This window comes from Anopheles aquasalis, chromosome 3 (assembly GCF_943734665.1).
Source record: "Anopheles aquasalis chromosome 3, idAnoAquaMG_Q_19, whole genome shotgun sequence".
Lineage (NCBI taxonomy): Eukaryota > Metazoa > Arthropoda > Insecta > Diptera > Culicidae > Anopheles > Anopheles aquasalis.
The window spans coordinates 35,681,549-35,699,063 of NC_064878.1; the positions used below are offsets into that span (position 1 = coordinate 35,681,549).

At 44.4% G+C, this 17,515-nt stretch overlaps 2 protein-coding genes and 1 pseudogene across 2 annotated transcripts in view; 2 read left to right on the forward strand and 1 right to left on the reverse strand.

Moving 5' to 3' along the window:
- The first annotated feature begins 5,366 nt into the window (after positions 1-5,366).
- Positions 5,367-6,422, forward strand: LOC126576609 (uncharacterized). Its single transcript, XM_050237917.1, has 4 exons — positions 5,367-5,379; positions 5,502-5,605; positions 5,897-5,927; positions 6,319-6,422. The coding sequence occupies exons 1-4, from the start codon at positions 5,367-5,369 to the stop codon at positions 6,420-6,422; spliced, it is 252 nt and encodes an 83-aa protein (XP_050093874.1).
- A 6,774-nt stretch (positions 6,423-13,196) lies between these two features.
- LOC126576610 (protein bicaudal D-like) lies at positions 13,197-14,444 on the forward strand (annotated as a pseudogene).
- Positions 14,445-16,236: 1,792 nt separating this feature from the next.
- The window catches only part of LOC126579070 (kelch domain-containing protein 10 homolog), a 1,893-nt gene continuing 614 nt past the window's right edge, over positions 16,237-17,515 (reverse strand). Inside the window, exons 1-3 of the mRNA XM_050242328.1 lie at positions 17,399-17,515; positions 17,108-17,319; positions 16,237-17,038 (exon numbers count right to left, since the gene is read on the reverse strand). The exon at positions 17,399-17,515 is cut by the window's right edge and continues 614 nt beyond it. Coding sequence (XP_050098285.1) covers positions 16,384-17,038; positions 17,108-17,319; positions 17,399-17,515 — 984 coding nt within the window. The 3' untranslated portion in view covers positions 16,237-16,383. The remainder of the gene's footprint in view (positions 17,039-17,107; positions 17,320-17,398) is intronic.

Genomic DNA, 17,515 nt, shown 5'->3' on the forward strand with positions numbered 1-17,515 from the left:
CGTACCATCGTCCTTACGCAGCGCTGCTTGTCGCGGAGAAAGCTCGGTGTTCCCGTGATGCGTGTGGCGTAGTGCAGCGTGTCCTCGTTGATCTTGCATCGCACGTTGCTCGTTGCTGCGCTGCTCGTCACGCGGACATGGTGCGTGGTGGTGCGCTTGGCTTAGTGACCGCCTGGCGCCGTCCCGTGTCGCTTCGTTGTCCGGTAGGCTTGCTGCTCGGCCTTCGGTGGCGACTCGGCGACGCAACAGATAGCCTCACCCTGTTTTCCTGTCGATCTCGCGCTCGAATAAAGCGCCACAAAAATAATCAAAACTACTGTAAATGTTCCTTTGTGCTGTGTAAATGTGCTGTAGTACCTTGCGGCATCCTTCAAAGGGGAGGCTGGACGTTAAACGTCCCAATCAACATCTGTCGATGCTCTCACAAATGGGTATGACACTGGTGTTACCCAAAGCTACCCGACCGGTGCATCCGACCCTCGTTTTCTAACACTTTGCCACTTCGCGAATAGCTTCACCATCGCGTGGCTGATGTATTTATTCACTGCTTCGAAGGCAGCAGAGCTCTGGCACATTCGTGAGACTATTTTCTCAACCGAGAAGTCCAGCCCAATGCACCCTTTCAGTTCCTCTCTTGGTTCTGCGAACCTAGGACAGGTCATCAACACATGCTCAGGAGATTCGACAACGCCTTTACAGACTGGGCAGTACGGGGTTTTGGCTCTGTTTATCCGATGAAGATAATCTCTGAAATAACCGTTTCCTGAAAGGAACTGTGTTAAGTAGGAGTTTATCTCACCGTGTTTTCTGGTTACCCATGGACCAATATCTGGGATAAGGCGATGTGTCCACCTCGCTGTTTTGCCTACATCCCATTGCCTTTGCCATTCCCACATGGAGTTTTGATTCAAAATTCGAATGCTCGTCGGATCTCTCCTTGCGTGACGCTCTATGTTTTCCATGATCACTAATGTGATTGGCATCATCCTCGCGATCACGCATACTGCCTCCAGTGAAATGGTGCGGAAAGCGCTCGCCACCCTGATCGCTAGTAGCCGGTACACACGGTCTATGATCAGCTTGTTCTTGGGTTTTCTCAGTGCTTCCTACCAGACTGGGCTTGCGTAGCGTATTGTGGATGACACTACTGTTGCAAGCAGCTTCTTTTTGGAGCTCGAAAGCCCCCCGTTCTGCGCAGCATGCCAGTGAGAGCCCATAAAGAGGTGCTCGCTTCATTTGCCGCATACAAATGATGAGGTGTTGCATAATGATAGGCCTTACCTGTATAAAAATGAAATTAAGATGGAGAACAGTTTATTAGGCTATCAATATTTATATTTCAATAATCAGTAACTCCTCCGTTACGATAATCACTTGAAAAATACGGGATGGCATGCTTTCGGCAAGTTTTTTCAAGGTTTCAGTGCGCAAGGATCGCCAGGCACTCTTAATAGCTATTTCCAGCCGCTGTACGGTGTCATATTGCCTTCCATTCTCATAAACAACACGAACTAACATCCCCAAATATTATCTATTGGATTTAAGTTCGGAGATAACGCGATTGGCGTTATCTTATTGAAAAAAAATATTTTTTCACGATGGTTATGCTTGAAATATGGCTCCAAATGTTCGATATATTTCGTCAAACATCGAAAGGCAACGAATGGTCCCGGAATCGCTCCGCGTCAATTTTACTTACTAAACGCCTGAACACCACTTTGGCCATCTGCCTTCTCTGAGGCGACCACTCATCGAATTCCAATCCAATCCACCTGCCAAATTCGACATCATCGCTTTCCAAATTTCGTGCATTGTGCAGCTCGAGCAAGCGATCGGACGCATCTCCCACCTTGCGTAAGGTATTCAGGACGTTCTCGTTATATAAGAGATAAACATCGTCCCAACGCCGTCTCACAGCGCGACGCGCTGATAGGGAGGTGGTATTGGAAAACGTTCTTGGGTTCTGACTATCGGTGGATGTGTTTCGATGAATGATGTGGTCGGTTCGGCGAAGACATTCGGGGCGCAGATGATTCATTTTCTGTGGCCTGTAGTATTGATTGGGACTCGGGTGCCTCTCTTCGGATGCCGGATGTGGACGGTCGTGCAGATGTGACTAGTAACGGTTGTTTATTCATGACTTGTGGCCTACTATATGTTGCTGTTCTTTGTATTGCTGACGTGGATGGTTGTACATATATTACTTTTGGCTGACTAGATGGTTATGCTTGAAATATGGCTCCAAATGTTCGATATATTTCGTAAAACATCGAAAGGCAACGAATGGTCCCGGAATCGTTCCGCGTCAATTTTACTTATTAAACGCCTGAACACCACTTTGGCCATCTGCCTTCTCTGAGGCGACCACTCATCGAATTCCAATCCAATCCACCTGCCAAATTCGACATCATCGCTTTCCAAATTTCGTGCATTGTGCAGCTCGAGCAAGCGATCGGACGCATCTCCCACCTTGCGTAAGGTATTCAGGACGTTCTCGTTATATAAGAGATAAACATCGTCCCAACGCCGTCTCACAGCGCGACGCGCTGATAGGGAGGTGGTATTGGAAAACGTTCTTGGGTTCTGACTATCGGTGGATGTGTTTCGATGAATGATGTGGTCGGTTCGGCGAAGACATTCGGGGCGCAGATGATTCATTTTCTGTGGCCTGTAGTATTGATTGGGACTCGGGTGCCTCTCTTCGGATGCCGGATGTGGACGGTCGTGCAGATGTGACTAGTAACGGTTGTTTATTCATGACTTGTGGCCTACTATATGTTGCTGTTCTTTGTATTGCTGACGTGGATGGTTGTACATATATTACTTTTGGCTGACTAGATGGTTATGCTTGAAATATGGCTCCAAATGTTCGATATATTTCGTAAAACATCGAAAGGCAACGAATGGTCCCGGAATCGTTCCGCGTCAATTTTACTTATTAAACGCCTGAACACCACTTTGGCCATCTGCCTTCTCTGAGGCGACCACTCATCGAATTCCAATCCAATCCACCTGCCAAATTCGACATCATCGCTTTCCAAATTTCGTGCATTGTGCAGCTCGAGCAAGCGATCGGACGCATCTCCCACCTTGCGTAAGGTATTCAGGACGTTCTCGTTATATAAGAGATAAGCATCGTCCCAACGCCGTCTCACAGCGCGACGGCGCTGATAGGGAGGTGGTATTGGAAAACGTTCTTGGGTTCTGACTATCGGTGGAAGTGTTTCGATGAATGATGTGGTCGGTTCGGCGAAGCCATTCGGGGCGCAGATGATTCATTTTCTGTGGCCTGTAGTATTGATTGGGACTCGGGTGCCTCTCTTCGGATGCCAGATGTGGACGGTCGTGCAGATGTGACTAGTAACGGTTGTTTATTCATGACTTGTGGCCTACTATATGTTGCTGTTCTTTGTATTGCTGACGTGGATGGTTGTACATATATTACTTTTGGCTGACTAGATGGTTATGCTTGAAATATGGCTCCAAATGTTCGATATATTTCGTAAAACATCGAAAGGCAACGAATGGTCCCGGAATCGTTCCGCGTCAATTTTACTTATTAAACGCCTGAACACCACTTTGGCCATCTGCCTTCTCTGAGGCGACCACTCATCGAATTCCAATCCAATCCACCTGCCAAATTCGACATCATCACTTTCCAAATTTCGTGCATTGTGCAGCTCGAGCAAGCGATCGGACGCATCTCCCACCTTGCGTAAGGTATTCAGGACGTTCTCGTTATATAAGAGATAAGCATCGTCCCAACGCCGTCTCACAGCGCGACGGCGCTGATAGGGAGGTGGTATTGGAAAACGTTCTTGGGTTCTGACTATCGGTGGAAGTGTTTCGATGAATGATGTGGTCGGTTCGGCGAAGCCATTCGGGGCGCAGATGATTCATTTTCTGTGGCCTGTAGTATTGATTGGGACTCGGGTGCCTCTCTTCGGATGCCAGATGTGGACGGTCGTGCAGATGTGACTAGTAACGGTTGTTTATTCATGACTTGTGGCCTACTATATGTTGCTGTTCTTTGTATTGCTGACGTGGATGGTTGTACATATATTACTTTTGGCTGACTAGATGGTTATGCTTGAAATATGGCTCCAAATGTTCGATATATTTCGTAAAACATCGAAAGGCAACGAATGGTCCCGGAATCGTTCCGCGTCAATTTTACTTATTAAACGCCTGAACACCACTTTGGCCATCTGCCTTCTCTGAGGCGACCACTCATCGAATACCGATCCAATCCACCTGCCAAATTCGACATCATCGCTTTCCAAATTTCGTGCATTGTGCAGCTCGAGCAAGCGATCGGACGCATCTCCCACCTTGCGTAAGGTATTCAGGACGTTCTCGTTATATAAGAGATAAGCATCGTCCCAACGCCGTCTCACAGCGCGACGGCGCTGATAGGGCGGTGGTGTTGGAAAACGTTCTTGGGTTCTGACTATCGGTGGAAGTGTTTCGATGAATGATGTGGTCGGTTCGGCGAAGCCATTCCGGGCGCAGATGATTCATTTTCTGTGGCCTGTAGTATTGATTGGGACTCGGGTGCCTCTCTTCGGATGCCGGATGTGGACGGTCGTGCAGATGTGACTAGTAACGGTTGTTTATTCATGACTTGTGGCCTACTATATGTTGCTAATCTTTGTATTGCTGACGTGGATGGTTGTACATATATTACTTTTGGCTGACTAGATGGTTATGCTTGAAATATGGCTCCAAATGTTCGATATATTTCGTCAAACATCGAAAGGCAACGAATGGTCCCGGAATCGTTCCGCGTCAATTTTACTTATTAAACGCCTGAACACCACTTTGGCCATCTGCCTTCTCTGAGGCGACCACTCATCGAATACCGATCCAATCCACCTGCCAAATTCGACATCATCGCTTTCCAAATTTCGTGCATTGTGCAGCTCGAGCAAGCGATCGGACGCATCTCCCACCTTGCGTAAGGTATTCAGGACGTTCTCGTTATATAAGAGATAAACATCGTCCCAACGCCGTCTCACAGCGCGACGGCGCTGATAGGGAGGTGGTATTGGAAAACGTTCTTGGGTTCTGATGTGGTCGGTTCGGCGAAGCCATTCGGGGCGCAGATGATTCATTTTCTGTGGCCTGTAGTATTGATTGGGACTCGGGTGCCTCTCTTCGGATGCCAGATGTGGACGGTCGTGCAGATGTGACTAGTAACGGTTGTTTATTCATGACTTGTGGCCTACTATATGTTGCTAATCTTTGTATTGCTGACGTGGATGGTTGTACATATATTACTTTTGGCTGACTAGATGTTGTTCCTTGTATTGCTGACGTGGATGGTTGAACAGATAAAGCTCGGGCCTTACTATAGGACGACGTAGATGGTAGCTAGAAGTAAATAATGTCATTACATTTATGTTAGATATTTGTTTAATTGTAAGATATCTTCGTCATGCTAAAGACTGCTTGGTGGTTTAATTGATTATAGTTTCTTGTGCAACTTCCATCTTCTGCAGCTGAATGGCTAAACGTTTCGATTAAATTTCATAGCAAATGGGGATTTCCTCATGCGCTCGGCGCAATCGATGGCAAACACGTTGCCATCAATCCATCAACCAATGTATGACTATTCCATACAGATTACATAAACTATAAGAATTTCTTTAGCGTCGTGCTCTTGGCTCTGGTTGACGTGGACTGCAATTGCAAGTTCGCCGATGCCGGAGCCAAGGGACGAATTTCCGATGGAGGGATATTGAGGAACTCCCGCCTCTACCCGCCGTTGGAAAACGGGGCGCTCAATTTTCCACAACCCCCCATGGAATCCCTTACTTCATTCTTGGCGACAAAGCATTTGTCTTGAGTGATTATTGCCTCCGACCGTTTGCCGCCAGCTGCTGGCTCTGTAGAGCGTGTTTTCAATCAGCGCCATTCTAGGGCTCTTCAGCAGGGATGGCGCTCGGGATTCTTAGTAGCCGGTTTCGAATTAAAAAAACAATAGAATTGCCTCCGGAAACAGTAACAAAAATAATACCGAGGCGGCGGCAGCGGCTGCTGCGGAGCGCAAAAGGTTGGGTCAACCCACAGCGCACGAGGTTGGGCCTGGGGGGTTGGCGGAGAAATCTGTGTAAAAAATTTAAAAAGAAATTAATTAATACTTTACCAAGGTAAAAGTTGTTTGACTAAAAAAACAATTAATTTCATTCTAATTTTTACTTGCAAAACCATTCCGATGTGTTTCGTCACAAGTAAGAAGCCGTGTAAACCGATTCGGTCCAAGTTTGCGCACAGAATGACGATCTCTGAGTCGCGCTACCCACTAAAACCTTCCCTGCCAATGCCTTGAGTCCCCCTTTGGATCACTGCTCGGTATTACCTTCGAAGGGGAGGCTGGACATGGTAGTCCCACTCGTGCCCATGCGGACACGCTCGCTTAAAAAACCGCGCTCACGACTTGGCCGGGCTACTCATTAGAGATTTGCTAGCGCCGTGTTTTTCTCCTCTGCTCCTCCTGCCACTCTGAGCAGGTGCGTGTCATGTTTCGTCATGTCACTCTGAGCAGGTGCGTGTTTCGCGAACTCGCTGACTGCGTCGAAAGCAGCAGGGGTTTCGCACATTAGTGCCCTAACGCTTTCTACAGCAACTTCTGCACCTAGCACGAGGTCCATGCGCCTCGTATCCTCCTCAAACCTAGGACAGTTCACTAGGACATGCTCCGGGGACTCTACTATGCCCCTGGAAGCGGGGCAGTGTCTCGTCCTATCGAGTTCAGGTACTCCCTAAAGATCCCATGACCATGACCTAACCGAGCTGGGTTAGGTGATATCACACTCACATCACCATGCCTTCTAGCCATCCATCGCTCTATCTCTCTCTGCCAGATTGCTAAGGACCTGCGCCTTGCCTCTGCGCGGATACCCGGATCGCTGCGCCTGGCATAGCCTTGACTGTCCTCCCTTAATAGGATTGTGATGGGCACTATAGATGCTATCATGCCGACTGCTGCTGTGGAGGTCGTACGGATTGCGCACGTGACTATGATGGCAGCTAGTCGGTGCACCCTATTAAGGACATCGCAGTTTTTTTTTCTATCGTCAATGCTACAATCCATGCCGGGCACGAGTACCGCAGGATCGACGTAGCCACAGAAGCGATAATGCGCTTCTTAGAGCTACTCAGCGATCCGCTTCTACGCATCATGTCCCAAAGAGCACCAAGTGCATGCCTCGCCTTGTTGGCTGCACATTCCACGTGGCTACTGAAGGTGAGCCTATCGTCCAGCATCACTCCGAGGTATCTTATGGCTCTCTTAGACCGTACCACTAGGCCACCGATCTTAACCGATGCCTCTTGGACGGGATTGCCGATAAGTATCATCTCGGTTTTGTGATGTGCAACGACCAGGCCACGGCCCCTCAATCACGATTCCACCATCTCTACCGACCGCTCCGTGTTGATTTCTACTTCCCTCAAGGACTGCCTGCAGACCGTCAGGACCATATCGTCTGCAAATCCGACGACCAAAGTCCTAACAGGCAGCCTCAGCCGCAGGACTCCATCGAACTTCACGATCCAGAGTGTAGGCTCCAGAACGGAGCCCTATGGTACACCTGCCGCAAGAGGCACTTCCTGTTGACCTGAGTCGGTTTCGTAAATTAGAACACGGTACTTGTCCCCTCCCCTGTCCCTAGCAGTCTCCAGCACCTTCCGGATTGCATCGGTCGTCGACCGGCCTGTACGGAGGCCGTACTGTCTATCTGATAGCCCTCGAGCACCCTCCGTGTGAGGCTCGGTTAAGAATAAGTCAAGCAGTTTGCCCATGAAATCCAGAAAACAGATAGGCCTGTACGCTGATGCATCTTCTGGGTTTTTCCCAGGCTTTGGCAGCAGCAGTAGCTTCTGCCTTTTCCAGTAAACTGGAAAGACGCGATCATCCAAACATTTCTGCATTGCCCTTTGAAACATGTCAGGACATGTTTGAAGTGCGGACTTTAGGGCAATGTTCGGAATACCATCCGGTTCCGGTACTTTGTTTGGTGCTATTCTGTTTGCAGCTGCCTGCAGTTCCTCGAGTGTGACCAGGGGGCAACCCACCAGCTCTGGTGACTCGTACAGAGTATCTGGCCAGTCGCATCGTGGACGGTTGGGGAAAAGTTCCGTCACAATAGCTCGTAGCCGCCCTGGACAGGTCTCACGCGGGACACTTGGACTCCTGAACCTTTTCACTGCTTCCCCGTAGGCTGCTTGCTTACTGGGTAACTCAATCAGCGTGCGCAGAGTCCTAATACTGAGTGTACTCAGTAATACCGAAGAAAAAAAAAATACCGAAGCCCCCCCCTTAAAGTGCATCTGTTTGCTTGTCAATGAGCCAAGCCAGGTGTGATGCCATTTATTGGTTACTTTTACAATTTTACACTTTTTATTCATTATCACACACGTGCTGGGTGGCGTCGATCCGTTCCCATCTTTTTTTATTTAGACATGGCTTTGATCATCGTCGAGCCGGGGTATGATCTTCTCAACCTGAATGCTGCGTTCGACGCGGCGTAGTGCAGCTGAGTTGTTGTCATACGGGAAGATACCGAAAATGTTAGAGCAGTGTCTGGGTCGATACTTGATCGTATTTAACAGTTGCGACAGAGAATTTACGCTCTAGGTCCGGAAATTTTGATTGGTACTTACGTACGCTCATTGGTGGACTCATCTGCAAAAACATTTCACCAAATTAACCAATAAGATAAACCTGGAAGCATTTAAATTTAAAAAATGTTTGGGGCTGGTAACAGTACAAGTTTACATAAAACTTGGTTGAAATCCAGCTCGATATAGCTTCTTCAAAAAGTTCCACCTGTGAGTTTTGAAATTTCGGCAAGTCTATTTCCTTACATTGAGACATAACCGCGTGCAGTTTCTAAGCTCTTTGGCCGAAATTGTATTTCCATTGGGGTCCTAATTCTACCCTTTCAGAATTTGCGATGATCGGGTACACCTTTGGTCTTTCTGCTTCGTACTGCTTGTCGTAATTGTAATCAACAAAGAACTTTGTCGTCAAATTCCAGACTAGAGAGGGTTGGAAGCGGATCCTAGCGATCTAATCTTGCTTGTCACAAACAACTAGTGCCGAATTTTTGGCAGTCTGATGCATCTGACTTACAAACTGTTTCTAGCTGTGTCATTGTGCAAGATCTTAAAGCGCTTCAGATCGTCGGTATTTTCCAGCATTCAGGGGAACAACCCGATCAAAGCATAATTTAATAGGAAACCGTAAACCTCACCGTACCAAAACTGCTCGCTGTCGTCTTTCTTGTTGACGACTGTAGTAACATTCTGCAGCGACAGCGTTTGCTGTGGCGGCGTTTGGCGTTCCCCCGTTAATAATTCAAATAATAAAAATTTAATTCATCATTGCAATAATTCCAATCATTGAAATCAAAAACCAAATCTGTTTCCATCATCAAATCTAAATCTATAAATTAATGTTACTATGAAAAAAATTAATAGTGCATAGAAAATCGAAAGGATGAAAACAAACATTAAATTTAAAACGATTGAGAAACGTTGTAGTTTTGATATTTTTCAATAAGCGGGGCTTATCCCATTTTTTAAATTAAAACACGCCAATCGATTTGCTTTAATCAATTAATTCATGTTTCATACATGGAAATTTTCAAGTTCCTCGCCGACGTAGGATGTGATCTTATAACCAACGTGCTTATAACCTTCTTATTCTGGCACATTCGCAATATTGTAAATAGCTCGTTGTCTCGAAAAATACGAGATTGCATAAATAGCTTTTTGATGTCAGGCAATCATTAATAACTATCTTTCCGTACGGGTTAACAATTGGTTCATTTTGATGTAAGCTTCACGTTCAATAGTTTTGTATTTCAATCACTTACCGCATTAATTCATTTCGTGTAATGAAAAGTGCAACACCATCGCGGAATCCAGTTTAATATAGGCCCTTATCCCAACGAGGCCAACGAAAATGCGACTCTTAAACAAGTCCGCCTTCCGCGGCGGTACACGTTAGTTCGAGATTTATTCGCGCTCCAGATCACTAAATCCTGACGCATCGATCATCTGAAGCGCAGGTGAGCTCCTCGCGACTGCTCACAGGCTCTACTGATACTCTACTCACGGCTATCGGTAACACTCCTCCCCAGTACAGAAACACAGTTGTCGCAACTGATGTTTCCGTACTTTAACCTGTGAGCATTCGCCTCGCCTGAACCTAAATTTTTCTACCACCCGCCCTATGGCTTTACCGGGCTTTCCCTACGTTCTTCCCTCGGTTCTAACTACACTTCGCCCGTTTTGCGGCGTTTTGGGCCTTGTTTAACCTCTTCGCGCTCGCAAATCGTGATCGACTCGTTCAAACCTTTCCGGTGCGTTGGTCCTCATTGTGCTACACTTTCTAATCCCTTTCTTTTCTAGCTTCACAATCTTTTCCCGCGTAAGCTCAAGACCTTTGAGCTTACGCTGCAGCGTCTGCACATCGTGCAGATCGCACTAATTCTCCTACTTAGTCTTAATTTCCTCGCAATTCTGTTCCGCTTTACATGTGCTTGGCTACACCGCGGGCCACGCAGCCGACCTTTCATAAACCGCTTTCTTATATGTGCGGTTACGCTCCTTATCCTCCAGTCCCGCCGATTGATCCACAGTTGCCAATTTGAGCCCTTTTTCCCCAAGCCCTAAAGTTGCTTCTCTGCGATTCTAGCTAGGTCAGCGAAAATGCGACTCAAAATCAAGTCTGCCTTCGGCGGCGGTACACTTATCACTCATGTTATCTCTCCGCGCGCGTTACTTCGAGATTCATTCGCGCTACAGGTCACTAAATCCTGGCGCTCGAGATGATCGATCATCTGAAGCGCAGGTGAGTTCCTCGCGACTGATTTCAAGATTCTTCCAGTTTGCAACATATGGCCGCCACCACTTTTCCCCTTCTTTAAACATTATTTCGGTCAGAGTACCTCTGTCCCGTGTGTGGTCGCTCCTTCTTCCGATCTTTACCAAAATCGAAATATAGTTTCCGTACTACTGGCGAGATTAATCCATTTACATGGTTCTTATGGAATCAATTTTGATACCGTCGCTCCATTTCAATTTAGATCCATTTTCAATTTGTTTCATCTAGAGCAATAGTGTATGCGGAGCCGGTATACTTGCTAGTATGCTTGTATTTACTGAAATATGGCCAGTAATTTGAATGATATAGGAGCAAGCAACGGAATAAGGTATGGTGTTTAGTCACGAAATTTTCACGTCCTTTTGTATTCGTCACCAAGATAGGTTTATTACGAAATTTACAAATAAAATTAAAACAATTAGTAAGAGGACAGGGACAGGTATTTCAGGATGTAACATAACTTGATTTCATCAACTAGCAGCAATATGAAAAAGCAGCAAATGGAAATAAGTTAAGTTAGGTAATAGAATTATTAAACGAGATAGGGATTACAAGAGTGAAAAATGAGAAAATGTGAAGCAGTTATATATTTCTAGCAGTAGAAGGATAGGTTTGTGGAAGGAAATTTATAGCAGAAAATGTGAGGGGGAGTAGCTTCTTTGTTGTCCACCAAAAAAAACGTTTTAATTGTCGAAAATGGATTTGTATAAAATCGTGAACCATTAAAGATACGATGTGGTATGAGGCTAAATGAAACAACATAGAGCAGAGCTAGAGCTCTAAAAGAAAGTAAAGAAATACACAACAACGTGCAATACTTCATCAAAGACGATCTACTCTACGCCTGATCTGAACAAACCACCTTAGTCGCACGCTGAATATAGCAAATGAAAAGAAAATTCTCGTACAAGAAAACCTGGTGCGAAAAGGAAATGAATGTTGTGGTCTGGAATCGCTTCATTTCAGAAACATTAACAAAACAGCATCGAGGGAAACGATTCAGTACTCAATTCTTCATCAAAATATGCAAACAACTCACTCTATAATTCGTATGTGAGTTTTAATGAGGATATTCGTCCAAGATCGACAATAAAAAAAAAGCAATTACACCTAACCCATACATGGTGAACGTCGTTGTACCTTCTGGACCGCCGAAAATCAGTAGAAGAGCAGAGCGTCCATTGGGTTACTCGTTCAAGACAAGCAATCCGACAATGGTACAGAATGATATCATGTTTGCAAGGATTGAGTACCTAATACCCTATTCGAAGCGTTACGCTGATACCGTTCCGTTGCCGATAGAGAAACTTTTAAACCGATGCCAAAGAGAACCAGGAGATAATTTATTGGCGTGATTCACGAAATATCACCTGGCTGGGTGCGAAGCCAAAGACTTCAAGTAGCGCATTGTTCAACGTCATACTAAGCTGCCCAGGATTGCGTCGATTAGGCTGAGTTCAGCGTCGCGGAGGTGAGCCTTTGTAATCATTATCGCAATACCAATAAATTTACTAACTTTTTTTTTTGTTTCTTTCCCAATAGGTGGTTCAACGATCAAGTATACTGTCAGTCGTCCATGTTCATCAGCGCAGTTTTTCGCCGTCGTCTAAGAATAAAATACCGGCAGAATACCGATCATCGTTTCGTTGATGGAACACGGTTTACACAATCCATAAGTAAAACATTGAATACAATTGGCTATATAGTTTATTTACAAAATTTGCTAGCAGGTTGGATAATTAATAGAGAAGATTAGTAGGAACATATTTATGATCGCTAGGAATAGATTAGGCTAGATAAATGAGGACGAACAATGTTGAAGCATTATTTGTTTATTGTAGCGAGAATGGAACTATTTTATACATGTTTAATGTATGTTGTGTATGTATATCATTGCGTAAATTGTTTATTACAATTAAAGATTATAAAATGGAGCTAAACTTCAGTAAAACGTAAGTGTCCTAGCTTTTTACTTGATGACGACCTCTTGATTTTGGGTTGAAGGTTCTCTTTACATGTTACATCGCTCCCGAGTGTTCCACGAGAGATTTCAAAGTTCTGTTCTGCACCGGTAGTATCGCTTGAAGCTTTCTGTCCACTTTATTGTTCGTGCGATCACCATGAAATCTTTCGATCAGGCGTTGTATCTGTTGCTACGTTTACACAGAACCCTTCCTATGTTGTTCCTAAATTATCCAGCTGCTTGTCCTTTCTTGCACTTTATTACGAAATGCAATGTCACTTGCATTGCATCTTAATGAGCTAAAGAAATGAGAAAAGCAATTTGAAACAATGGAAAATGAAAACGCAAAATCTGGATAAAAATCAGAACGATATTCAGAACTTTATGTCCAAACTATTAGTGATGGCGTCACATGTCGACGCTCTTCACAATCTCAAGAAGCAAATTCAAATCGAAGAAAACATTACAGGTGAGATGTTGCTTATAGCAAAAGACACGCGTAGGGCTGACTTGGTAGAACTGCAAAACGGATTAAATTGTTCCGAAGCGATGACCATACTACGCAATGAATTCAATATTCTAAAGAACAAGGTAAAAACAATGTTTTGATTGTTTGTGACTTTTTACAGCTTTCATCAGTGGAACAGAAATCCCTTGATCTACATAGCGAATATCGATATTCAGGTACTAACGTCTCTTTCTCAAACTGCTTTTAGTGTGCACAGTCAACGGCGAAACTCCAAATAGATTGTTACTTTACCATAAGAATGATGATTTAAGGTTCGTTAAGTTAAATAATAAAAAGAGACTTTTATTATATCTAAAATATATCGTTTGCCAATTTAGCTTCGAAAACGATTCGCGCGAACAAGGACAAGGAGACGCAAAGCCAAGGAAGAGATTGTCGATCTACATGATCAGATCATTAAGCTACGCAGCTTATTGTCGGCAAAATGCGAACAAATTGCCACTCTGCGTACGGTGCTGAAATCGAACAAGAACACGGTGGAGGTAACATTGACCATCCTGAAGTCTAAATACGACAACGAGAAACTTGTTGTGACCGATACGATGTCGAAGTTGCGGAACGATCTGCGCATACTGAAGGAAGATGCAGCCATATTCTCTAATAAGTAACCACAGAAAACAAAGAAAACGCAACATATCGTAACGGTATTATATTTATTTTATCAATAATTTTCAAACTAAGGCCTACGTTGCTGCGAAGAATATGTAACGCAAGTAGATGGACTAACTCATCAGTTATCGGCCGCCGAAGAGGAAAAAAAAACCTTGAACCAATAACTGCGATTAGCAGTAGAGCAGAAACTGGGTTTAACCCAGAAGCACGAGAAACTTGAGATGAACAGGTTAATTATCTACAACAACGCAACGAGGAGTACGCAGTCATTGTGAATAATGAGTACTTTATATTTTTTTCAGGGAGATGCGTCATGTTCGAAGTGTGGAGGAGGAGGTGGAGGCGGTGAGGGAAAATCCGCATTTTCTCGTGGGCAGCCGATAAGAAATAGATTGCAGAAACCCAATAGCAACATTAACAATTCAAACCATGCTTTTTTCTAACATAAGGTAAGCGTTCATTGCAAAATTTTAACCTTCCTGTACACGTTTCTAAAACTCTAGGTGCGTGTTTTAGAATGAGTTTTAAATGTAGGTTACTAAGATACATCGTCATGTATTTTGGTCAAAAGATATGCATTCGTTGCTATTTTCCGCGCATCTGTTAATTGGAATCCGGGTTTGTTATCGATATCGATTATATATCTGCGGTTGACTACTCGGTGATAATAAAACGTACTGAGAAGCATAAATGGCGTCCGATAAAACCCTTATTTATGTGTGTGAAATGTCTATATTTATTTAAATCAATTGAATCTAATGGTAGCATATCTTTTTCATATAAACGCCAAAAACTAGTTTTCTGAAAAACTGCTGGGATTCATTACAGAGCTAATGAAATCCCATGCGTTCTTTCACCGCCCGTACCTCGGGTTCTTTCTTTTCGAGTTTTGCATTCGAATCCGACCGAGTCCTCTGGGCCAGTTTCTCCAGCTCGCTCGCAATTTCCGTCTTGAATTCAATCGGCGCTTTACTCAGGGCACGTCCACATCATCCGCGACCATCATTTGTTGCGTTCAGTATCTACTGGCATGCTTGTAAAATACAATCTAATTAACCAACTTAGGATCTACATGAAGGGTATAATCACCTTCTTTTACAAACAAATTACCTTCAATAATAGTTTATTTTTTAAGGCAGGAATACACGAAGCGTAAACTCTCGTATAAACTCAGAATGTAATGCCAAAAAGTTTAAGCCGGCGATACATGAAGCGTAAACTCTCGTATAAACTCAGAATGTAATGCCAAAAAGTTTACGCTTCGTGTGGCAGGCATAATCGCATAAAAGTTTATACTGAAACGTCAAATGCAATTACATTCGGGCACCTGCAATTACACTATGCTATTACATCAATTACATGTGTTTCTGGCCACAAAAAACATAAATCGACGAGATAAGTTGATTTCTGAACATCTTTTTATATAGTTTAAGATGTTTTTACTGTATATTAGCGATTGTAGAACATTCAATTCTTTATAACGCTACGCTTCATGTTGGTGCTGTGTTTACGCTTGCTTTTACGCTCGGATTTACGCTCCGCGGGCCTATAATCTTTTTGACATAAGTATAATCTTTTTGGCATTACACTCTGAGTTTATACGAGAGTTTACGCTTCGTGTATTCCTACCTTTACGCTTCGTGTGGCAGGCATAATCGCATAAAAGTTTATACCGAAACGTCAAATGCAATTACATTCGTGCACCTGCAATTACACAATGCTATTACATCAATTACATGTGTTTCTGGCCACAAAAAACATAAATCGACGAGATAAGTTGATTTCTGAACATCTTTTTATATATTTTAAGATGTTTTTACTGTATATTAGCGATTGTAGAACATTCAATTCATCATAATGCTACGCTTCATGTTGGTGCTGTGTTTACGCTTGCTTTTACGCTCGGATTTACGCTCCGCGGGCCTATAATCTTTTTGACATAAGTATAATCTTTTTGGCATTACACTCTGAGTTTATACGAGAGTTTACGCTTCATGTATCGCCGGCTTTACAAGTTGTCGCTGTTCATTTAAATTTCTTTCTCAAATTAGTTGGGCAACAAGTGCAACAAAATCTGCAACAGCTCGTGGTACCTCGCGGTGCCTTGCGGTACCGTGGACCACGTTGATTCAAAAACATCGTTGCAACAATTAAATTATTGTCTCTTTTTTATCTTAATTACTGGTAAGACAATGCACAGCTTGCTCTATTCTCATGTAAAATAAGTTGCCCTGGTTGAATGTTTAGTGGTGCATTTATTTTCATTGTAGTTCAGACTCACTCCCACATAGGGCATAAAGAAAGGATGGCAAGTGCTGGCTAGAAATTAACGCGTGAGAATCTTCACTCCTGCCAGGACCAAGCTGTTGCCGAGCCGCAGGCTCATTCATGAACTCTATTTACAAAATGCCGCGGTATACCGATTTCTAGGAGCTGTTCCTTCGTTCTACTGTGTATGTCGGGAATGTAATGCAGCAAAGCGTCCCAAGCTATCGAACTGAGCGAAGGAATTTTTGTCCACATTTTGTACAGTAAGTGTGTACGAACGTTCACGTTATTGTAAAACTTTATGCCACCGAATATGTACATGCAGCCCTCACTTGTAATCGACGCGTCGTGGAAGAAAAGCGGAAATGGTAATCGCGATTTCTTCATGAATTTCCACTGCAGCGTGGAGAGATTGAGCTTCCAAATGTCTCGGAAATAGGTAACTCCGTCATAGCCGCCAGCAACTATCACTTCCACTCCGGTATCGGTGCGAATTTGCACGCAAGAGTGACACTTACGGGGTGCCGGTATTCCGGGCACTCGTGCTCTTGGATCAGGCTTTGTAATTGCGTATTCCCATTGATTCGTTCTGGTATCATATACCGGCACGGTGGATAGGACGAATGCGGCATCGCTGGTGCCGCCACCGAGCACAAAGATTCTAGAGTCATCGAATGCCAACTCGTGCCTGTACCTCCCTTCCGGGTCCTCACGGATGTTAGGTCGGCATTCGTAGGCACATTCCCACGTTCTGCTCGGAAGGTGTAATCTGCAGAACAGAGGCATATTAATGTCTTTTGCGGTTTGCGGTTGCATCGTTGCAGCCAACCAAACTCACCGGTGCACATCTAACGTGTAATCGAACCCATTCGTCCCTCCTATCGTGTACAGATAGTTATCACAGTACACTATGCCCTGTCCATACTGTGGCGGGGGCAGATCTCCTTTGACTTCGACCTCCAGCATTTCCTTCGGTCTGCTTCGTGGCTGGCAAACGTACAGTTTGTTGGAACAGTTTACCCCGAACGGGAAGCCACTGCCACCGAATATCTGTGCAAAAACCAAAGATGAACGATCTGTGCGAAAGGTCCAATGCGAGAGTGTAGGAAAATCTAAAAATAAAACCCACCATGATCGTGTCTCCGCACAGCAGCATCGCGTTCGATGCCAGCTCTAGGGGTAAATCGTTATTTTCATCCAACAATAAGGTCCAGGAATTTCGGATTGTGTCGTACTTCCATAGCTC

What these genes read in the sequence shown, in the direction of transcription:
- LOC126576609 (XM_050237917.1), top strand. An exon ending in CCATCAATCCATCAACCAAT is followed by an intron (nt 5,606 to 5,896) that starts GTATGACTATTC and finishes GGCTCTGTAGAG; the next exon opens with CGTGTTTTCAATCAGCGCCA. An exon ending in TCAGCGCCATTCTAGGGCTC is followed by an intron (nt 5,928 to 6,318) that starts TTCAGCAGGGAT and finishes AAAACCTTCCCT; the next exon opens with GCCAATGCCTTGAGTCCCCC.